Below are 21,449 nucleotides of genomic sequence, written 5' to 3'. Positions count from 1 at the left end.
TGAGGAGAACCATGAGCGAAAGTGCGATGCAAAGGAGCCTCATCGAGAGACGTGGGCGGCGGGAAAGGGTATACAAGAGGGGTAACTAGTGGTGCATGGGGTAGCAAACGAAAGATGAGTGTAGGATCCGACGTGAGATCTAGAGAGAAACGGGAGGGGTATGAGAGTCCAACGAGCGAGACGAGTCCATCCAACTTCCGACCAGATTCCGACGAGATAAGGTACTCTAGAGCGCGAGACCAGTCGCGAGGACACCGAAGAGGGCGAGGAGCCCGGGCACGACAGCCTGCGAGGCGCCGCTCTTGGCTGCGGTCGTAGCCGCCGCCTGCGAACTCGTCGAACCAGTCGTCTTCATCTGCTTGACCGCACTGGCGCTCGGGGCGGTAGAGACCGTCGCGCCAGAGATGGTCACGCCTCCCGACGCCTGGGCATCGAGGATCAAGCGACCCGAGTTCGGCGCGGCGGTGGGAGCAGCGAGCGAGACTGAGCGGGTGCCAGCGGCCCATTGGGCGTAGTTGGGGTAGACGTAGGAGCTTTGTTCGACGTAGGGTTCGGTGTTGCTGCGTGCGTGCGTCTCGTCAGCTTGAGGAGGGCGAGAGTGGAGGTGAGAGAACGAACTTCATGCAGACTGCGACGGGGAGAACGCCGCCCGTGAACTGCTTCATGATCTGCGGCAGGAACTCTTGACTGAGCTGCATCGTTCCCGCGTCACTGTCCACCCAGTCCAACCATCAGCATCTCTTCCGACAGAAGACGAGGAGAAGAAGAAAGGGAACGCACATCTCGTGCGTCAAGACGATCACACCCGAGTCGTCGTACGCTCCAGCAGACTGGTTGTTGAGGATCGATTGGTAGTTCTTTCGAATGGCGGGGAGACCTTGGGTGACCCAGTTGTAGTCGTCTGTATCGGCGTTCCAGCTGGGAACGCGAGCGAGCGTTAGCGAAGCGCAGGAGGGAGAGGAGGGACGAGAGACGGACATGATTGTACGCATGTCGAGCGCTTCAGCGATGAAACGGATGCGGTCGTCGACATCGCCGTACGGAGGGCGCCAGCACCTATTCGCGAGCGTCAGCGAGCGCCAAAGGAGGAGAGGAGGGAGTGGAGGACGCACCGAACCGTGATGCCGAGGACTTGCTTGATGGCTTTTTTGGAGAAGTAGAGCTCGGCAAAGGCTTGTTCGTTCGTGAGCGAGGTCATGTCTGTCGGGAAGCGAGGGTCAGCGGAGCCGCAAGGTACGAGGTGATCGGTGAGGATTCAGAAAGAAAGGGAGGATGGAGGACAAGGGAGGGATGGACGAACAAGGGTGCGACCAAGTGTGCGAGCAGATCTGTCCACCGCACAATCTCATCAGCTTCTCCTAGACTCGGAAGGGAAGAGGAGCAAGCGGACGCACCTCGTGTCCATCCGCCAAACCCCTCTGCGCCTCCAGCGGCCAATCCAACACATTCGAGCCAATGTCTGTTCCGCAAAACCCACGTCAGTTTAGGTGAGGGAGGGAAAAGTGAGGAGGGGAACGGACAAAAGAGCGTGGCTTTCTGGTTGATCGAGTTCAAGTAGTCGAAGTAGGCGTTGTGCGAGCAGTTGGGTCCTGCGACGTCCTTCCTCGTCAGCCTACGTTACTCATAGAAGGACGCGAAACGCACCATCGTCCAGCGTAAATCCCCACGTGTTGGGCTGGTCGCACTTCGTTACGTCGTCCTGGAGGGAAGCGATCTTAGGCGTCGTGCAACGCGTGTAAGTCCACCAGCAGTCGGGGTCGGAGTTGCCGTCTGCGCGACATCAAGCCGGTCAATCAGGCTTATCTGTGAACGAGTTACAGTAGGGAACAAGCGCACCGTAGACGACGCCCTGGAAGTTACCCGCCCTATCGCCCCTCGGCTGGATCTGCGGAATCGTCGCGTTCAGAGCGCGGAACAGCGCCTTGTCGTCTGCCGAGATCCCTCTAAGTTAGGGAACGTGGGGAGCGAGAGTCAGCGCTAGAACGGCGGTTACGGAGTTGCGGTACCGAGGGGGACGCGACGGAACGCGCGGAAGATGAAGGGGTCCACGACAGCGGAACGAGGGAGGGCGAGGGACGTACGCGGCGGAGAGGTCTGCGGTTTTCCAGATGGCTGGGTACGAGCCAATCTGTGTTCACAGTATCCCAGGTTAGCTCTTGCGAGGGGACTGAGCGGGGAGCGTAGAGGAGGTGATAAGTGGAAGCGAGCCGCTCACGATGGCGTTGACGGGCGGGTACGAGTAGTAGGTGCACTCTGCGTTGGGATCCTTGATCTGCTCCTCGCCCTGCCACGTCGTGCGGTCGTAGGCTGCAGTCGGTGCGGGTTGCTTCGAGGTCGCTGCTGTTGCTGCTGCGTTGACTGCCGAGTGAGGGTGCGAGTGTGCGCCCGAGGCTGCCCATGCCAGCGAGGGCAGTGCGAGCAGTGCCAGTGCCAGCATGTTAGTGTGTAGCGAGTGGTTATCTCGAGTTGAAGGAGTGTGCTCGGGACCAAGTTCGGCACCAGCACACGCGGCGTGCAAGAAGTCACGTGCACAGTTGACAAGAGCACGGTCTTACAGGCTACCAGTATCGTGTAACACTCCCTCAGACGCAAGCCACCCTGGCTCGCCACCCACTCGCCCATGTCGACCTGTACGCCCGCCTGAGCCTCCCCGCCACTCCTCCGCCCTCGCAAGCAGACATCCGCACGGCCTACCGCCATCTCATCCTCCGCCACCACCCCGACAGAGCTCTCCATGGGCAGGATGAGCAGGGGATTGGCGAGGCACGCGAATTGAACGAGGCGTGGGAGGTCTTGGGCGACGAGGAGACGAGGGACGAGTATGACCAGGCGAGGAGGCGTGCGTTCCACATCTGAAGGGGTGTTCCAGGGCTGCTGGTGTACTGACAGTGTCTCCTGACTGGGTGCAGAGTACTTGGCAGCGTCGCGCGCCTCGTCGAACGCCTACGCCATCTCGCTCTCCCTGGATCTCTTCGAACCACACTACGCCTCGCTTTCCTCCACCTCTCCTTCCAGCTCCTCGCCTGAAGACGAAGAGCCAATCTACTACACCCACCCCTGCCGCTGCTCCTCGCACTTCCTCGTCACGCGCGAGCAGCTCGAGGAGGGCGTCGAGGTCGTGGGGTGTGAGGGCTGTAGCGAGAGATGTAGGGTCGAGTATGAGGTGGTGGAAGAGTGAGCGGGAGTGTGTGGTAGGCTCGGAGCGTTTGGAGGGGCCAGGCTCGTGGTAGAGGATGTATAAACTGCATTTGAGGAGGGAAGGGATGGAGGGAGGAGGAGTGAAACGCTGCGTTCTGGGCTGGCGCCATTCTTACTGTCTTGAGTGAGCTACAGTGAGCCTTTCTAGCTCATCTGCAGACCAGAAGCGCGAGTTGTGCCACGTTCGTCGCGTCCCTCGTCCTCCCGCTCTTCGTCGACGCGACTCCTCTCGCTCGCTCACCAATCCGCTCGCGCCGCTAGGCCTTTCCTAATCGCTCACCGGACTCATAGACCCTTGCTTGAGCTACTTCAGTCCCCAGGCCTCCGCCTCGCGCCTCCCTCACCTCGCGCACTCTCATCTCTCAACTCCACCTCCTCCGGCCCGAAACACACGATGACAGCGATCGCAGCGCATCCGCCCGTGTCGGCAGGGTCAACGGTGGGACAGGGGTCTCGAGGTGTGTTCTGTGGCTCCCTGCGCAGTGGGAGGAGAGCGAGGGAGGGGGGTGTTGATCGACTTGCTCCGAGTCTCGAGTGCCTCGCCAAAGGAGTACTGACGCTTTCTACGTGTACGCAGACGCCAGCACCTCCCGCCCACGTCCTCCACGACCCAACTTCTTCTCTCCGCCCGCCTCCTCCCTCCCCCCTCCCGCATCCTCCTGTACAACCCGCCCTCCCCGACAACCCATGGCCGCACTCCTCTCAGCCCACCGCTCCTCAGCCCACCCACTCCGATCAGATTGCGACGCCCCGCTCCTCCCCCCCGTGCCGGAGGAGAGGTTGGTCAGGGATTGTTTGTACCTCTTCCAGGGGATTGATGGGGAGTTTGTGCGCTTCAAGCCTGCGAGGTCGCGCTCGCCGGGTCCGCACCGTACCTTCCTCCGAGGGGAAATCGCAGTACACGGGCCTGCGGCGACAGACCCCGTCGAGGAGGAGGAAGACGAGGGCAAGTTTGAGCAGGGAATCGAGTGGGTCCTGCACGGGACCGGGTACAGCGTCCCTGCGACACAGAGGGCGTTGGTGCATAGTTTGAGTGAGGTCGGGTGGTTGTTCAGGAAGATTCAGAGGGTTCTCTCAAGGGCGGAGGGAGACAAGAAGGGCAAGGGCAGGGCAAGGGGAGGGATGGTCGAGCAGAGTTTGGGAGCGGAAGTTAGGAGGGAGATGACGGAGTATTTCAGGCTCGTTGCGCGATTGGAGGCGAAGCTGGAGGAGGTACCTGAGCAGCAGGAGGAAGGGGAGAAGGAGGAGATCGAGGGACTGGGAGACGGCCTCACGTTGCGCAAGTTGGATGTGTGGACGAGGGACACGAGGTTGAGGATGCGGATGATGGCTACGCTCGTGAGCGACATCGCCGGCAGCAGCTCCTCAGGTCCGTCCTCCTTTTCGCACTCTCTGCCTCGCCCGCTCACCCCTCGAACCGCGCAGTGACCGAAACCTCGCCCCTCTCGCACCTGCACGCCTACACGACCCACGGCGACCCCTTCATCTCCCAATTCTCATCGCACCTCCTCTCCACCCTCTCGGCGCCGTTCTTCACCACCCTCCGCGCCTGGATCTATGCCGGCGAGCTACAAGATCCGCATGCAGAGTTCTTTGTCGTCCCCGCTTCGAGGAAGGGAGAGGAGGAAGGGGAGGAGGTGGCGAGTCATGAGTTGTGGAAGGGAAAGTTCGTGTACAGGGAGGAGATGGTGCCGAGCTTCCTAGGCGAGGCGGTGGCCCGGAAGGTGCGCTCGCTCCACCCCGTGTTCGACGAGTGAGGATAATGCTGACGAATTGTATGTGCGCAGATCTTCTCGACGGGCAAGAGCTTGAACTTTATGAAGTACAGCTGCGCCGATGCGGCGTGGGTCATGGAGCGCAGTCATGCCGACCAGCCTGGTGCGTGCGCCTCACCTCTTATCCTCCCGCCGCGCTAACGCTCACCGGGACAGTCCTGCGGTACACCGACATGTCCTCGCTCGAGCACTCGATCTCGCTCGCCTACATCGCCGCCTCCCGCCGCGTCTTCGAGCTCTTCTTCGACAAGTTCCGCCTCATGGACCACCTCCAAGCGCTCAAGGACTACCTCTTGTTCGGCAAAGGCGACTTTGTCGAGATCCTCATCGAGCAGCTCGGTCCGTCGCTCAAGAGGCCTGCCAACACGCTCTATCGGCACAACGTCACTTCAGCACTCGAGAGTGCGATCCGCGGGTCCACGCCGGCCGGATCTGCGGCGCTTTCAAACGTCCTCCAGCGCCTCGACACCCGCGTCCTCGACTCCGAACAAGGCCTCATCGGTTGGGACGTCTTCCTCCTCGAGTACAAGGTCGACGCGCCGCTCTCGACGATCCTCGACCCGGCGAGTTTGGACGACTACCGCGCGCTGTTTAGGCACCTCTGGACGATCAAGCGCGTCGAGTACACGCTCAACGAGTGCTGGAGGACGCTCATGACCAAGATGCGGCTCCTCAAGAAGGGTTCCGGTGCGTGCGCGCTGCACCACAATCACGAGGATCGGCGCTGACACGCCTCGTTCGCCGCGCAGACCTCGCCTTTGTCCTCCACCAAACCCGCATCACGCTGAGCGAGATGATTTTCTTCGTCCGCCAAGTCGAATCGTTCTGCCACCTCGAAGTCATCGCCTGTCAATGGTCCGACCTCGAGGACTTTATCGCCAAGAAGGAGGGCGACCTCGATAAGCTCGTCGATGCGCATCGCAAGTTCCTGGAGAAGTTGGTCGAGAAGGCGTTGCTCAAACCGCAGGGGCGCAGGAAGAAGGAGACCAAGCCGTTGATCGAGCAGCTGCGCGACGTTTTCAAGATCATGCTCGTGCATGTCGCGGCGGCGGTGGGTCTCGCTTACATCTCTTTCCCCTCGGCTGCGCTGACTCTACCCTCGCTTACAGGAGGACCTATACGCCTTCTCGATGCAGTACGAGTCGTACGCCCGTGCGGCAGCCAGCACCGCTCGCGTGCGTCTCGCGCTCTTTCCCGCTCTTTCCCTACTCACCCTCTCTCCTGCGCAGGGCCAGCCTCCACTCGCCATCCAGCGCCCGACGACCGCACAACTCGAAAACCTCGAAGAGCGTCTCGCGAGTTCCGGCGCTGCGTTCCGCGAACAAGCCAAGGACCTAGTCGTCGCGCTCGACCGGAGTCCCGATCTCGACTTGCGGTTCCTCGCTGTGCGGTTGAACTTCAACTACCAGTTTCGTGAGTCGCTGCTTGGCTGTTTGAGCTGGGAGTGCGCTGACGAGGGTCAATGCGCAGGACCGGACCCTTCGAGCACGAGGTCGGAGGTGTAGACGCGCGAAGGAAGCCTCTCCGCGTCGTTGTCTCTCCTCTACAGAAATTATGCGCTTTGACTGCCGGCCTCTCCTTGCATGGCGCCACGATTGGTTCGATTGCTCCGCTAACTCAAGACTGGACCGCTTTCCGAATCACATCGTGGCGTGCTGCTTCACACCCTCCAGAGGTGGCAACCATCCGACGCGGTCCTTGGTGAACAGCTCGACTGCACCACCCACCGCAATCCGCGGGTCAGCGATCTCTCTCGGGAAGATGAGAAAGAGCTCGAGACGCACTGTCGGGTTTGAGAATCGACTCGTGCAGGCTGAAGTCGTCAACGGCGCCGACTCGCACAAAAGCTAGGTCGGGCATGCCGCTCGACACGCGGTACATGAGCCGGCCACAGTTATCGCACCAGTACTCGGTCATGGTGTGTTCGTTGCGCGGCGAGCCGATCGTCTCGGACTGGCCGAACGACTTGACGGCGTCCTTCCCACGCACGTACTTGAGGTGCGAAAGCGCGACAGCTGCCGGCGGTGCAGATGTTAGTCCGCCGCAGGCCCGAACCCGAACGGAGAGAGAACGGACGCACTGAAGTTGGTCGCAAACATGGATCCACTGATCTTGCGGCAATCGGTGCAGTGACAGACGAATGTGCCCTTGAATCCAGGTCCTTTAGTCGGCTACAGGACAGCAAGTTAGCACGAGAGGCAGCAACAGGAGAGGTGTGGAGAAGGAAGCGCACGACTGAGATCTGCACCTTGCCGCAGAGGCAGGTTGCAGACGCCTCCTCGTCCTCGCCTCGCCTGCTGAAGCCATCGTTGGCGTTCTCGGTGAAGAGTGGAAAGACGGGCTTCGACTTGTCCGCCTCGACGACCGACGGGACCAGCTCGGTGTGTTTCTCTGACGACATGGTATCGGTGGCAGTGCTGGTAATGTTGTTGTGCAGAGGAAGGCAGTGCGACAGGCGGGCAGAGAGAAGCAGAGCAAGCGAGAGAGGCCGAGATTGGGAGATAGTCGTGGAAAGCGGGGGCAACCATGGATTACGCCATCAGATGATCAGGATCGGTAAGCGATATGTAAGCCTCTGTAAGCAGTTATGCAAGCACGCGATAGGCCGCGGGAAACGGCAAAACGTGCGGGATTCGTCGGGCATTCCCAAAGTTCCGCCCCCTCCTCCGCCCTCCCTTTCACCTCTTCTCCCTCCTTCCATCCTCGCTCCGGCACGCTACACGCTCTCGAAGTTGACGTCCGCTCCCTTATCCGCCCCCTCGTCCGCCGCGCCGTCCAAGCAGCCGGGCGGACCGCCCTTGTGTCCGCCCTTGACTCCTGCCAGATAGGAGGCCTGGTCAGCCCGCTCATCCGCCCTCGCCGCCGCCTTCCCCGCAGCCTTCCGCCCTCTCGTCCCGTCCGCCCTGCCCTCAGCCTCCTCATCCGCCTTCCCCAGATCTCTCCTCGCTCAAACTCCGGCGCTTCTCTGGCTCGAAATGATCAGCAGAAAGTGGTGCTTGTTGCGCCATGCTCTGGCCCACCAACGAGCTGTCGAACCCGAGTTTTGCATTCGCTTCTGTCCACAGTGCAAGACGCACCGTCCTCAGCACGATGCGAGGACAGACGGCTGGCGCGGTCGATGTCGGGAGTCTGCAACGAAGCCAATCGATACTGATTTGGGCTCTGTTCCAGAAGCGAGCGGGAAGCGGGAGGGGAGCGCTAGAGAAGAAGAGAGAGAGAGAGAGAGAGAGAGAGAGCAGGAGCTCGGGGTCTACAGCTAGATCGATCATCCAACATCCGTCCTCCTCAGTTCCACCGCAACCTGTCTATCCGTGTCCGTTCGAGAGGAGTTGAGCGAGTCAAGTCGAAGGCGAGAGGAGCGAGAAAGGCGAAGTCGAGGCGACCGAAAGAGTTGTTGAGGTGAGCGGGCGTAGCACACAGGATCTCTTCTCGTCTTGCCCCGCTTTCAGCGCTACAAATGACTGAATTACGTGCACCAGCCACTCTTGGCGTCCACCAGCTTGTTCTCTCGAGCATACGCTATAAACAGTACGTGGAATGGCCAGTCACGCCCGCTGTTTGAGCCGAACTCGCTCGCACGCCTGCTCTGGTCTCTCAGCGACCGCAAACGCTGTCCCGGGGCTACGCGCTTGTATTACTCACTTTGCTGCAGTGCATGGGTGTGGCTATGAGCTGGTATACGTCGCCTATGGCTACTTTCGGCTAGGAAGGTCCGGATCAATTTCTTGTGTATCCTGACTCTGCGGAGTCAGCGTCCCAGTCCTACAGGCTTTGGAGAGTCACTTGGCACCTTCAAGCGCACACGGACGACGCCGTTTGCCTTTACACCCTGGCAAAGCGGGTCCAGTCCGTTCCCTCGCTCTTCACGCCTTCTCCTGCGTCTGGCTGGCGTGACAGTCTTGCAAACGCAGTAGTACAGTCAGGAGGCGGTTGACGGCGCCTTGCGAAGCATGTTTGGAGGCAGGATTGACTCGCAAGCGGGAGAACAGCAGGGAAAAGTAACGACAAGAAGCTGTGGCCAGATACGGTCGAGAGTCTCGGGTCTCGGAGGTGCATACTGAGCAGCGATGTAGGCAGAGAAGCACCACGTTCTGCTGGTCATTTCGAGCCAGAGAAGCGCCGGAGTTTGAGCGAGGAGAGATCTGGGGAAGGCGGATGAGGAGGCTGAGGGCAGGGCGGACGGGACGAGAGGGCGGAAGGCTGCGGGGAAGGCGGCGGCGAGGGCGGATGAGCGGGCTGACCAGGCCTCCTATCTGGCAGGAGTCAAGGGCGGACACAAGGGCGGTCCGCCCGGCTGCTTGGACGGCGCGGCGGACGAGGGGGCGGATAAGGGAGCGGACGTCAACTTCGAGAGCGTGTAGCGCGCGCACAAGCGGGTCCGACGGCTTGCTGCTGGCTGCAAAGCTAGATCTTGGTGCAATGAAGCTCGCGTATCAAGCGCAGCGTGCCGGAGCGAGGATTGAAGGAGGGAGAGAGGTTCAAAGAGCGTCTTGCGAGGGCGGAACTTACGACATACCGGGGATTCGTCTTTCCTCCTCGCGCCCGCTCATCGCTCATCGGTTTCACCCATGACTCCCCCTGCGGCGCACTGCACTTGATCCACGGAACTCCTTTACATCGATATCCTGCTTTACAGCCAGCAGCAATCCGTCGGAACCGCTTGTTCGCGCGCTACACGCGGTTAGGTCTTGTAACGTCTGCTGCTGTACCTTACGCGCCTTTCGGCTCCCGCGGCGCAATGTCTGTCGACGATGCGCCCATCGCCGCTGTCAAGCTTCCGTCTCCCTCTCACGGCACCGCTTCTTCCGACGTCGGTCCTACCGACGGAGCATTGGACTCGCTTGGAACAGTGCGGGAGGGTATGAGGGCGAGGAGATGATGACGGGCGGACGGAGCTGTGGCAGCAGCCGACGTCAAGGCGCCCGCTCCTCCCTCCGCCTCGACGAATACTCCCGCTTCGGCTCAGTCCGCTGCAGCGTCTGTGTCACCCTCGTCTGCGCCGTCTGCGCCGGTTCTCAGGTCGAACGGAGAAGGATCGGAGGCGATTCCGCCGAACAAGAAAGTCGACCCGACTGCGCTCGTCTCGCCCGCCGCCTCAACTACCGGCACCATCAGCCTCGAGTCGCCGCCCTTGTAGTCACCGGCTGCAGCGTCTCCCTCGGTGAAGCCGAAGGGAACGGCTTGCGAGGCGGCTTCGCACGTTGGAGACGACTTGACCGTCTCTGCTTCGCCCGCTCCGTCCGGCTCGCAACCGCTCGACATTGCCCCGCCCTCACTCAAGTTGCAGTCTTCGGCGCTCACAAACCAGGACCAGGGACAGGCGCCGTCCTCCAGCGGCAGCCTCGACCAGAACTCCGCCGCTTTGCCTCTCTCCTTCGGCTCTCCCCCTGCTTCCTCGCCCGCGTCTCGCTCTCCCACTCCTATCACGCCCACACCCTTGTCGAAGCGCAAAGGGAAAGAGCCCGAACAGGTTGCGGAGGATCACGACAGCGACAGCGACTCCGCCGCCTCGACTTCCGCTCTTCACGCCTCTTTGCCCTCTCGCTCGCCGACGCCTACCCCGCCGCCTCGCCCAGCCAAGGGAAAGGGCAAGGCGCCCGTCGACGAGTCCGACGAGTCCGACAAGTCCGACGAGCAAGCGCCGGTTCCGGTGCGCCGCTCTCCGCGTCGCTCGTCGCGTCGCACGCCCATCTCGCCGGCGAGCATCACGAGGAGCGACGATGAGTCAATTTCGTCATCGGATGACGAGCCGCAGTTCTCGGGCGAGGACAAGGAGGTCCAGACGCCGCCTTCTTCGCCGGCGTCGCGTTCGAGGGACAGCTCAGCGTATCAGGTCCCGCACACGCGCTGGACTGATGCGGAGGAGACGGTGTTGCGGATCAGCCGTACGAGCAAGCCGAAGAAGTCATACGCCGACATTCCGAAGAGGGTCGGAGCACACTGCGATAGCTTACAAGGTCCATTGGAACAGACTGAAGAAGACAGTCGCCGGTACGGTGGAACGCAGGCCTGCTTCGGATGTCATGGTCGACGCTGTCGGCAAGAAGGAGCGCGAGGAGCTGTACCTTGCGGGCATGACAGGGTGGCCTCGCTGAGTTTGGATTGCTTCCGCTTCTTTCGCTTGTTTAGCTAGCATATGTCGCAATACACGAGCGTTTCTCCGCACTACTGAACAGTGAGAGGAACTGCATTGCGGAAGTCTACGCCTTGACGTCGCCAACAGTGGTGGTCGCTTCCGGTTCGACGAGGTTGCCGGCGCTCGCGGCGTTCGGCAGCGGCTTCGTGGCGGGGAACAGCAGCACCTCTCGGATGGAGTTTTCATCCGCGAGGAACATGCAAAGCCTGCGTGGAAAGGGGAGTCAGCGTCGGGGAGTGCGGACGAGGTGGGAGGTGGACTTGCCTGTCGATGCCCAGTCCCCAGCCTCCGGTCGGCGGCAGACCATGTTCGAGGGCATCAACCTGTGCAAAAGAGACGTGTGAGCACGAAGTAGAGGAGGAGGGGAAGCGAGTTTTAACGCACGAACACTTCATCGTACCCCTGCGCCTCCTCGTCGCCCTGTGCCTTCTGCTGCATCTGCGCCTCGAAGTTGGCCCGCTGGATGAACGGGTCATTGAGCTCCGTGTAGGCGTTGCAAATCTCGCGCGTCGCGACAAACACCTCGAAGCGCTCGCAGAGTCCCTTGATCGAGCGGTGGTGCTTGGCGAGGGGCGACATGACTTGCGGGTGGCCGACGATGAAGGACGGAGAGATGCACTGGTTCTCGATGAACTCGCCGACGAGCTGTGCAGGTGAATGGAGTCAGCGACGACGCAGCTGCGCAGGTCAGAGCGAAGGCCCACCTTGTCGAGGAGACGAGCGTTCGTGCGAGGCTCGCTGCAGTCGACGTTGTGCTGCGAGAGAAGCGAGTCAGCACGAGATCCTCACAAGAGCAAGAGGAGGCCCACCTTGGTGCAGAGATCGCGGAGGAACTTGTTGGTCTCGGGCGAGTCGAGCTGGTCGCCGGGCGGGAAGGTGACGCCGAGCTGCTTCTCGAGCTCCTCGATCATGTTGAAGCGCTTCCACGGCGTCGAAAAGTCGAGCTCCATCTCGGGACCCTCCTTGCCCTCGGGGTGGTACTTGATCTTGTAGCCGCCGGTGATGTGCTTGACGAGGCCCGAGATCATCGACTCGGTGAGGTCCATCAAGTCGTACATGTCGGCGTAGGCCATGTAGAACTCACAGATCGAGAACTCGGGGTTGTGAGTCAAGTCAATGCCTTCGTTGCGGAAGACACGACCGATCTCATAGACTCGATCGAGTCCTCCAACCACAAGTTCTTTCAAATAGAGCTCGGGAGCGACACGCATGAACAGGTCGAGGTTCAAAGCGTTATGGTGTGTGATGAAGGGCTTGGCCGTCGCGCCGCCCGCAATCTGGTTCATCATCGGCGTTTCGACCTGCGCGTACAGTACCATCAGCCGACGGTCTAGGAAGCGAAGAACAACCCGCGCACCTCGAGGAAGCCCAAATTATCGAGGAACTTGCGGACATAGTTGATGATCCTCGCGCGCTTGATAAATACCTCGCGGCGGTCCTGGTTCATGATCAGGTCGAGGTAGCGCTTGCGGTGCCTCTGCTCCTGGTCCTTGAAGCCAAAGTGCTCCTTCGGGAGCTGGTGCAGGTTTGGCGAGAGGAGGACGCAGGACTTGGGGCTGATCGAGAGCTCGGAACGCTTCGTGCGCATCGGATGGCCGGTCACGCCGAGGATGTCGCCGCGGCGGAAGAGGTTGTGGAGCGCCTCGAACTCTTCGGGCGACTCCGAGTCACTGCGGGTCGAGGATGCGATCGCCAAGTCAGACTTACGCCTCGGACGCCGAAGCGAGACGAAGGGCGACTCGAAACGCACTTGGCGGTCGCCATGACCTGGATCTTGGTTCCCTCGCTCCAGAGGTCGTAGAACCTCAACTTGGCGCCCTGCGCACGCATGCTGTGGATGCGTCCAGCGACCGAAACGACGTCCTCGCTCTTCGAGCCGGGCTCCTTGCACTCCTTGCCGTACTTGTTGATGAAAGACGGGATCGAGATCGTCACATGGAACTTGTGAGGGTACGGGTTGGGCGTGGTGAGGGTGCGCTCGGAGGCGGGGATGGCGCGGAGCTTCTGGATCGCGCGGGAGCGGATCTCGTAGTATTGCTGGATGACAGCCGAGAGTCAGCGAAAAGTGCGATACAGCTGGATAGACCAAAATTGAGGGCAAACGAACGTTGGGCGAGAGCTCCTCCTCGTCGTCGGCGGCGTTCGTCTTGGGGACCGGCTGGGCGGGTGCCTTGGCGGCCTGTTCAGGGACTGTCAGGATGTTCCGCGACCTTTCAAGCCAGCCAACGCACCTTCTCAGCCTTCTTCTTGGCCAGCTCGCGGGCCTTCATGCGCTTCTTGAGCTCGCTGCACGTCGCAATGGTTCGTCAGCTCGGCGACAAATCCCGTGAGACTCCTTGGCGTCTCGGAAGCGCAAAGATGCCCTCTGCGCACCTCTTGGACACCATGTCGCCCGTCTCGGGGTCCTTCTGGAGGTTCGGTACGTCGGCGGCAGCAGCCTGCTGCTTGTTCTGGGGCACATCGGGACTCGTGACGTCGGACATCTTGTTCGTAGGTTTTCGCGGCGGCTGGGAGTAAGGGCGAACAGCGAGAGTTGCGAGAGGAGGACGGAAAGACGGTCGGGCTGCGAGTGTACGGAGTAGATTCGAGGGGCGCAGGAGCATACACTGACCTGTTCGGGACGAACGCGAGTCAGCTCCAGTCCACTCGTTCAGCCACCATCGCCAGCGAGTCAAGGTGCGAGTCGCGAGACGAGATGAGGACGAGCGATGAGCGCACCTCGAGCCACTGACTGCGTGCGAAGCCTCGCGTCAGTGCGAGAACACTCCAATAGAATGTCTGCAGTGCTTACCTTGCTGCTTGGCCTGTGTGTGAGGACCGTCGAGAGCGAAAGCACGGATGGGACAGGTTCGACAAGGACACACCACTCGCACTCGCCGGGCGGGCTCGCTGTGCTGCTCAATGCGTTACCTGGCCTCACTCATAGCCTACAGGGCTTGCGCGACGCAGTCCCATGCGGTGCTCGCTGTTCTGTACTCGCCTCGCTCGACTCGCCTCGCTCCCCTCCTCGATCCGTCCCGCTACTCACCTCGATTCGCCGCTTGAGGGTTTGAGCTCACGCTCGCGATGGGCAGCAGGAGCACAGGAGTTTGCTGTGTGGCGGAGCAGGGCGTGTGAGGGGATGTAGAGGCCTGAAGTGCTTTCTCCCTCTCTCTGCGCTCCATCGGCATGCGGCCGGACCTCTGGCTTTGCCGAGTCGTGAAAAAGGCGCACTGTAGCGAATTGTATCGCAAGCGTTCTGCTGCGACTGCCCTGCCGCTCGCCTCATCGCCGATTGCTTTCAGACTCGGACGCTCTCTCGGCTGGGCCAGACGCCGCGTCAAGCGGATCAAGCGTATTCCAAGCGATTCCAAGCTAAGCGCACTTTCCATCGCACCCCAAGCCATCCCACCCCAAGCCATCCGCTGTGAGCAATCCTCCGTCGTCAAGCGTTCGGCCATTCCCACCTCACTCGTCCCCCAGCCTTGCGACCTCTTCGCCTTCTTCGCCTTCCTCTCTTCGCCCTCTCCGTCCACCGACGCTCCCTCAGCCAGATACTCGCTCAACCACGCCTCCTCCGCACTCGCGTCCTCGTCGCCCATCTCGCTCGCGGTCGTGAAGCCGACACTGCCCGTCGCGTGTTGGACCATCAGCGGCTGCGCGGACTGTAGGACCAGGCGACTGTGCGGGCGGGTGGCCGAGCGGGGCGGCAGCGGGCGAAGGAGGGCGGAAGTGGGCGTTCGAGGCGAGCGAGGTGCTAGCCTGCGCCATGGGGGCAGCGGGCGCCGTCGGCGGAGGAATGAAGCCGGAAGTCGAGCTGGTCGAGGCGGTAGGAGGCGGGATGAAGCCTTGCGGGAGGTTGGTGTTGCCGGGAGGAGCGGTAGGCGGCGGGCGGAAACCGGGAATCGAGCCTGGCTCGCGCACTATCTCCCACCACGCGACGAGCTTCTTCCCCTCGACCCACTTGCCGTCAAGCTGTTGGACCGCCTTCTGCGCCGAGTCGGGCGAGGGGACCCTGAACGAACCCTCGAAATCGCCGTTCGTAGGGGAAAACTTGAGGTCCTTCTCGACAAAGGGTCCGCAACGTGTGTCCCGCGCGAGGTGGTGGAGGACGGCTCCCGGGTCGGTCGGCGGCAAACCTTGGAGGACGACGCGCGGGTGCTCCGGACTTGGCATCTGGAGGCGCTCGCGCTCGACGTACAGCGGGTGGTGGTCGAGCGAGCCGCCGTGAAGTGCCGCCGAGATGCGCTCAAAGTCGGATTTCGACTTGACAGTGAAGAAGGCGGACAGGTAGCGCTGGCGGTGATCGCGGATCCCGAGGTTGCTGTAAGGGACGTTCGCCGAGTCGATGAGGTCCTGAATCTTGGCTTGAGGAGTATACGGGGGCAGATTTCCAAGATGCGCGCGCGTCGCGTTGGCTGGACGGATTGGAGGCGGACGAGCGCTGACGGGGATGCTAGGAGGAAGAGGAAGAGCCGCAGGCGGCGGCGGCGGACGACGAGGAGGCCCGGATGCAGGCGGAGCGATACGAAGAGGAGGACTCGAGGGCTGCGTAGGTGGAAGGATTGGAAACTGAGGACGCACATTGGCGACAGGCGGGCCGGGAACGACGGCAATCGTCGCGGTGTAGAGGTCTGCGAACGTCGCGTTGTCAGCTACGTAGTCCGAGATGGAAAAGCAGCTCAAGCTCACCCTTGCGTCCTTTGAGACGCTGGAGAGCGCCTGTTGCACCGGCGGGATTCGAGAAGGTCAGCACCGCGCCGTTCGCGCCGTCCGACGCCATGCCCTCAAGTCCGGCGAGTGCGGGAAGCTTGTCCCAGAGGTTGTTGAGTGTGACCTTTGGGGCGAGGCTTGACAGGCGGACCTGGCGAGCGGAGTGGACTTGGGAGGAAGGAAGGAAGCCGGGCTGACTGGTCGGAAGGCGGCGCGCGGCGGGAGCTGCAGCTTGTCCGATTGACGAAGCCGACGGTGAGCTACTCGACTGATGCGAAGTCGGGCTGGGAAGCATGACCGTGGCTTGAGGCGCGGAACTTGGCTGCGAAGGACGAGGGAGCGGAGCGTCGAAGGCGTCGGCGGCCGCTTGGACAGGCTTGTAAGCGGCAGGAGGAGGCGGAAGAGGGCCGTTCTGGGTGAGCTTGTGCTTGGGAGGTACGCCTTCCTGCTGCGCGACCCACTCGACGACCCTGTCCATGGGCAGGTCAAAGACCTGTTTTGCGGTCTTGGCTGCCGTCCGGGATAGGGCGTCAGCTACTAGACACGGTGGTTGCTCGGAGCAAGACGCACCGCGCCTCTGACCCTCCTTGGCCCAGGAAGCCATCCTCTCGACCGCCCACTTCATCCCCTCGTCCTTCGCGACTTGGTACGCAATGGTCGCCTTCGGATCCGGGAAAAAGGAGAAGAGGATGTCGAAGATGACTTTGCTGAGCAGCGACTCGGGGTGGATGACAGCCTCGACGATGGGGGATGGCGCTTCCACGAGTCTGCGCGAGCGGAGGAGAGCAAGTCTGTCAGTCAGGCTTCCCGGCCTCTCGGCGCCGGACTCGCAGAACGCACGTTTGGTCAACAAGCCTTCCATGTCCGTCCACGGCTTGAGCAGTCCCTTGCTGTCGAGCTGCTTGAGGCGGAACATGCAGAAGACCACATCCTTCTCCTCGATATGGCAGCAGAGGTAATCGACGAGCTGTTGAAGCGTGAGACTCTCCTGCGCCATGGCGGCGTGAAGCGGCGACGAGTGAGAGTGAGAGGCAGGAGGGAGAGAGGCGGAGAGGAGGCGCGGGAGTGTCAAGGTCCGCGGACGGGTCCGGGGCCTGCTCGAGGCGAGCGGAGCAGAGTAATTCGAGCGCAAGCTGCTCTGGCGTGGCTTGCTGTCATAACGGAAGCGTACGGACGAGCCAATTGCGACTTGAGAAGGCCAACGCGCTGGGAGGAATCCTCCTCCTCGTCAAAGTGCGGAAGAGATAAGGCGGAACGATGCCTTACACGCTGTACGACATGCAGAAACATTCTCAGGATGCCCTCCGCCACTCCGCCCGAATCTTCCGCCCCGACACGAGCAAGCCGTTCAGTCTCGAGACCGTAAGGCGCGCCGCCTCCTCGCTCGGTACCCCGAAGACGCCCGTGCAGCTCGTCTGACCCTGTTGCCTGATGCAGCTGTGGTAGCCGCCGCACTTCGCTTGGACGACGAGGTCGTGAAGAGTCTGCGGACGCGAAGAGGGCGGGAGGTTGCGGAGGATGACGACCGGGTCGCGCGGAGTCGGCCGGTGAGAGAGGCGGGCAACGAGGAGCTTGTGACCTCGTAGCTGAGCGTCCTGCAAGGCGGCAGAAGCGGCTTGGAACTCCTCCTCGGAAGCGACTCGAAGAGTGGCGGTCTTGCTGCGACTGAAGTTGCGGACGGAGACGAGCGAGGGGTTCAAGCGGAAGTGCTGAAAGAGTCGGAGAACCTCCTCGTCAATCGCGTCGAGAGGGAGGTTGCCGAGCTCGAGCTCGACCGGAACCGGTTGGTGCGGCATCTGCACTTGCTGGCGAGGCGCGGCGGGGGTAGGTTGACGAGCGGCGAGCTGCTCTGGGGCGCGCGTAGTTACGTAACTCGCTTGAGGAGAGCTCTGGAGAGACGCGGACGGTGAGCTTGAAGGGGCACAGGCATCGGAGAGACTCGTTGCTGGCGATTCGAAACGGTCGGCATCGTGCTTCGAAGATGGCGGATCAGGCGAGACAGATACGCTGCTGTCGGAAGTAGAACTAGCGCGTGGCGCGTCAGGCGGAGGATCGATGTCGAGGCGAGGCAGAGGACCATAGCCAGTCAAACTGTCCGGTGCCGGGTGAGGCGGAAGATGCTCGACAATCCACGCTTCGGCTTCGAGGGGGGCAATGTCAATTAGTATCTGTAGTAGTCTGGTGAGGGGCGCTGCGAGCGGACAGAGGGTCAGGCTACGGCGGAAGGAATGTAGCGAAGTGTGCGCACGAAGGTCCTGCTGACTGTCCCAGGCGTTCAGCAACTTGGCAGCCCACTCGATTGATCCAGACCCTGCTAGCCAGAAAGCTGCGGTATGGTTGACTTTCCGCACGAAACGAAGAAGGATGAGAAGGATCGCTTCGCGAAGCTCGGAATGCGGCTTGATCACGGCAGAGGCGAGCGCAGAGTAATGCAGGGACGAGTCTGGTTCGAGAATCCTCAGCTCACTTTACCATTATCAAAGGAGCGTACGCACGGTCGAGGTCGATGCCCTTCGCCGCTGCCTCCGAAGTCGAGTCGAGCAGCCCCCTTCTTCGCATCTCCTGCAGCCAGTACACCACGTAGAGCACGTCCGACTCTTCGACAGCTGTAACAAGGCGGTCTACGAGCTCTTGCTGTCACAGGGCGGTCAAGTCGGCCATCGCAGAGAGGGAGCAGTTGACGTCGAGGAGGGCGATGGGGTGAGAGGGCGGGGGGGCAGCGTCGACTTCGAAGCTTTCGCAGGTCTGTGTGGCATAGAGAGGTGAGTTCACGGCCTCGGAGGCAGCGCAGTCTGTACGTACGGGTGTCTAGGGGAGAGATGAAGCGATGAAGTGATGAACTCGAGAACTCGACGTCAACGACGTGCGGCAGTTGGAGTGCGTCACCAGTCGTCGAGGGCAAGTAGCAGAGTCCCTCGCCACAAAGTCGGCTCGAAAGGAGCGAGCGGAAGAAGCTGAAGGAGGAGAAGGGGAGAGAATCGCCAGCGAAGGGTGCCACAAAGACCGTCGTACGGCCGGCGAAAGTATGGAAGCTACAGTTCAGTGTCAAGCAAGACGACCCGCAGCACAAAAGAGCCAGCGTGGAAAGACAGTGACGGAGTTGCGTGCAGGCGAAGTTGCAAACCGAGTGTCGGCGAGTATAGTGTGAGCATGCGATACTGGAAGACTACAAGAAACACAGCACAAGAAGACAACAAGCGCGACCGCAAGTCCAAGCAATCACTTCCTCCGCTTCGCCGCCCTCTCCTCGCCGCCTCCATCCGAACTTGCCTTCCTCCTTCCCTGCAATTCCTGACCCCACAAGTCGCTCGTCGTGCGCGGCAAGTCCTTCGTGACGATCTCTGGCGAGACGGGCGGCGTGACGTTCGCAACGAATGTCGCAGGAGTGGAGTACGAGGAGGCGGGAAGGGCGAAAGGTTCGGGGAGCAATGGCGTCTCTGGCGCAGGCGTCGCAAGAGGCGAAGGGGGCATGTGGACAGGCGCACGACCGATAGCTGCGTAGTCGGGCTTACGACGGCGATCGTCGCGGGTGCGGCTGCAGTGGTCCTTGTCGCGCTCGTCTGGCTCGACGCGCTGTGCTCTTCGGCGGCAGGCACGGCAGGCATCGGGGGATTGGTCGCCGTCCCGGGCTGGTCATCGATCGGGATCGCCGCTGTCGCCGTGAAGGAGGCGAGCTGTCCGCCCACTGCGTCGGCGGTCGATTGAGGCGCACGACTCGGCGCCGATCCGTCGCCGTTCGTCCAGTCGGCACTGATGGTCAGACCGTCGATCAACATGCCGTTGAGCATGTCGGCGGCCTCCTGCGCCGTCACTGGCGACGAGACGCGGAAGCGTCCGATTGCTGAGCCATCCTCGAGAGGTTGCATCGCTTCGCCGTATGCGCCGAGTCTCGTCAAGCGACCGAGATTGTGGACGACGTGTAAGCCCATGTGGGAAGGGAGGTTGCGGATGACGACAAGCGGATGCTCGGCGGAGATGTGGCTGGGCGCCTCGCGTTCGACGCGGACTCGGCGACCACGAAAGTGCGAGTTGTGCAAGACCGACGAGATGCGGGCAAATTCCTCCCTTGTCGACAGCCTAATGTACGCTGATGTTCGGTTGCAGCGCCGCTTTAAGTCGAGGGCCCAGTACGCCACGCCGGCGAAGGCGAGCAGAGCCTCGACCTCCTCGCGGGTAACGTCGACAGGCAGGTCGCCAATGTGTACCCGCATGCCGTCGCCCTGCTTTGCGATCGCCGGAGACCAGCCGATGGGAGGCAGGCGAGTCGAGGGCGCTGGCTTCGCGGACGAGCTAGACGCTTCCGATGCGACGTTGACCGCCGGAAGGTGATCAAACAAATTCAACGAGAGCGGAGGGACCGGGGAGACTGTCGTCGCTGGAGAGGACGGCGCAGGCGGAGGGCAAGGGTCGGGCTTCGAGGCTGCCTGAAAGACCGATTCGAGAACGGCGGCGCGGAAGTCTGCGGCAAAGATTCGTGAGCACATGGTAGGCCAGAAGAGACGGCGAGGTGCGACGCACACTCGCTACCCTGCAAAGGAAGAAGCGCCTTGCGAGCCAATTCCGGCGAGTCGAAGGTCAAGACAGCGGCGTTCCGGCCGGCAGGTGTTGTCTCGCGGAGACCTTCGATGGGCGGCAGGAGGTTGCAGAGCCTGCCGATGTTGATGGAGGAGCGGATCTCGCAGAGCCGGACTCGTCGGTCGGCGAGGCTGGCGGTCGGCGGGACAGTGGATGCAGGCGGAACGGTCGGGAGAGCCGCAGCCGCAGGAGCTGAGTAAGCTTGAGTAAGGGAGGACGATTGCGCCTCGTTCTGCTGAGGGGGATCGGGAAGAGGACCACAGCCGGTGAAAGATTCTGGCGAAGGATGAGCGGGGAGGTTCGCGTCGATCCAGTCGGCGGCCTCGGTGGCGGACATGGCGAGGAGCTCGCGAGGCGTTCGCACTGTGCGAGCGTGATCGTCAGACTAGGAGGCGTCGTGAAAAGCAAAACTCACCGATTGAAGTCCCCTGAACTGCCGGGCTCTGCCAGCTGGTGAGAACGCTGATTGCCCACATAGCCCGCAATGCGATCGCAGCCGTCATGGCGGCGCAGGACATGACGTCGCGGACATGCACGAGGAGGAGGGTGAGGATGAAGTGGCGAAATGGCGTCGCAGGACCGCTGACGGCGGTGACGAGTACCGAGCGCTTCTTCCAGGAGTCTGCGTATGACATGCAATGAAGTCACCTCATCACTCGTCGGCCAAACCGTACAGTCGGATAAAGCGGCAGCGACGCACGCTCGAGGTTGATCCCGTCTGCCTTCAGCTCGCCCTCCCTAGAACAGACCATCCCGCGACGCGCCATTTCCTGCAGCCACAGGACGCAGAACAAGACATCCTCCTCCTCGACGGCTTGCACGAGGTAGTCGACGAGCTCTTGTTGCGAGAGTTTGGAGGGATCCGACATTGCGCCGGCGGCGAAACGAGCGTAGCGGGTGGTGCGAACGCGTGCGGAGCGGTACAAGGCACAGCCAGAGCCTGAAAGCGTCGCTGGACAGGCCTGCGAGAGTGAGCTTGGGTGACGAAGGAAGACAAGGAGGACAGGAGGTCGTGGGGAAGGGCCTAAGGGATGACGAGGCTGCAAGACGAAGGCTGAAGGGTCAGCTACCAG

The 21,449-nt window shown here is 61.8% G+C and overlaps 9 protein-coding genes across 9 annotated transcripts; 3 read left to right on the top strand and 6 right to left on the bottom strand.

The window, feature by feature from the left end:
- Positions 1-226: 226 nt before the first annotated feature.
- RHTO_06040 (chitin deacetylase, carbohydrate esterase family 4 protein) lies at positions 227-2,437 on the bottom strand (the record flags this gene model as incomplete). Its single annotated transcript, XM_016419701.1, has 12 exons — positions 227-560; positions 619-711; positions 781-918; positions 979-1,056; positions 1,113-1,200; positions 1,301-1,328; positions 1,395-1,459; positions 1,521-1,589; positions 1,645-1,770; positions 1,837-1,943; positions 2,082-2,128; positions 2,216-2,437. The coding sequence occupies 12 exons, from the start codon at positions 2,435-2,437 to the stop codon at positions 227-229; spliced, it is 1,395 nt and encodes a 464-aa protein (XP_016275155.1).
- Positions 2,438-2,620: 183 nt separating this feature from the next.
- On the top strand, positions 2,621-3,178 carry RHTO_06039 (chaperone protein; the record flags this gene model as incomplete). The annotated part of the gene is made up of 3 exons (XM_016419700.1): positions 2,621-2,630; positions 2,678-2,839; positions 2,910-3,178. 3 exons carry the CDS (start codon positions 2,621-2,623, stop codon positions 3,176-3,178), a joined length of 441 nt encoding a protein of 146 aa, XP_016275154.1.
- Positions 3,179-3,592: 414 nt separating this feature from the next.
- RHTO_06038 (spindle pole body component Alp6) lies at positions 3,593-6,478 on the top strand (the record flags this gene model as incomplete). Its single annotated transcript, XM_016419699.1, has 9 exons — positions 3,593-3,656; positions 3,776-4,567; positions 4,624-4,922; positions 4,986-5,076; positions 5,130-5,660; positions 5,723-6,024; positions 6,083-6,148; positions 6,203-6,386; positions 6,444-6,478. 9 exons carry the CDS (start codon positions 3,593-3,595, stop codon positions 6,476-6,478), a joined length of 2,364 nt encoding a protein of 787 aa, XP_016275153.1.
- A 135-nt stretch (positions 6,479-6,613) lies between these two features.
- RHTO_06037 (protein of GFA famliy) lies at positions 6,614-7,374 on the bottom strand (the record flags this gene model as incomplete). Its single annotated transcript, XM_016419698.1, has 4 exons — positions 6,614-6,687; positions 6,758-6,988; positions 7,054-7,144; positions 7,207-7,374. The coding sequence occupies 4 exons, from the start codon at positions 7,372-7,374 to the stop codon at positions 6,614-6,616; spliced, it is 564 nt and encodes a 187-aa protein (XP_016275152.1).
- A 2,337-nt stretch (positions 7,375-9,711) lies between these two features.
- RHTO_06036 (uncharacterized protein) lies at positions 9,712-11,068 on the top strand (the record flags this gene model as incomplete). Its single annotated transcript, XM_016419697.1, has 3 exons — positions 9,712-9,822; positions 10,111-10,877; positions 10,945-11,068. The coding sequence occupies 3 exons, from the start codon at positions 9,712-9,714 to the stop codon at positions 11,066-11,068; spliced, it is 1,002 nt and encodes a 333-aa protein (XP_016275151.1).
- Positions 11,069-11,173: 105 nt separating this feature from the next.
- On the bottom strand, positions 11,174-13,712 carry RHTO_06035 (lysine-trna ligase; the record flags this gene model as incomplete). The annotated part of the gene is made up of 10 exons (XM_016419696.1): positions 11,174-11,315; positions 11,374-11,432; positions 11,494-11,754; positions 11,814-11,864; positions 11,919-12,410; positions 12,467-12,779; positions 12,860-13,146; positions 13,217-13,288; positions 13,341-13,395; positions 13,483-13,712. The coding sequence occupies 10 exons, from the start codon at positions 13,710-13,712 to the stop codon at positions 11,174-11,176; spliced, it is 1,962 nt and encodes a 653-aa protein (XP_016275150.1).
- A 922-nt stretch (positions 13,713-14,634) lies between these two features.
- On the bottom strand, positions 14,635-16,798 carry RHTO_06034 (nucleotide-binding, alpha-beta plait domain containing protein; the record flags this gene model as incomplete). The annotated part of the gene is made up of 5 exons (XM_016419695.1): positions 14,635-15,636; positions 15,673-15,722; positions 15,781-16,311; positions 16,372-16,568; positions 16,629-16,798. 5 exons carry the CDS (start codon positions 16,796-16,798, stop codon positions 14,635-14,637), a joined length of 1,950 nt encoding a protein of 649 aa, XP_016275149.1.
- Positions 16,799-17,093: 295 nt separating this feature from the next.
- On the bottom strand, positions 17,094-18,360 carry RHTO_06033 (nucleotide-binding, alpha-beta plait domain containing protein; the record flags this gene model as incomplete). The annotated part of the gene is made up of 3 exons (XM_016419694.1): positions 17,094-17,992; positions 18,050-18,244; positions 18,297-18,360. 3 exons carry the CDS (start codon positions 18,358-18,360, stop codon positions 17,094-17,096), a joined length of 1,158 nt encoding a protein of 385 aa, XP_016275148.1.
- Positions 18,361-19,020: 660 nt separating this feature from the next.
- On the bottom strand, positions 19,021-21,245 carry RHTO_06032 (nucleic acid binding protein; the record flags this gene model as incomplete). Its single annotated transcript, XM_016419693.1, has 5 exons — positions 19,021-19,308; positions 19,398-20,260; positions 20,320-20,739; positions 20,792-20,998; positions 21,077-21,245. The coding sequence occupies 5 exons, from the start codon at positions 21,243-21,245 to the stop codon at positions 19,021-19,023; spliced, it is 1,947 nt and encodes a 648-aa protein (XP_016275147.1).
- Positions 21,246-21,449: the final 204 nt, after the last annotated feature.

The sequence above is a fragment of the Rhodotorula toruloides genome (genome assembly GCF_000320785.1).
Source record: "Rhodotorula toruloides NP11 unplaced genomic scaffold Scaffold4, whole genome shotgun sequence".
NCBI classification, from domain to species: Eukaryota; Fungi; Basidiomycota; class Microbotryomycetes; order Sporidiobolales; family Sporidiobolaceae; genus Rhodotorula; species Rhodotorula toruloides.
The sequence above is the reverse complement of the archived record's forward strand: the minus strand, read 5'-3'. Positions and strand labels throughout refer to the sequence as shown.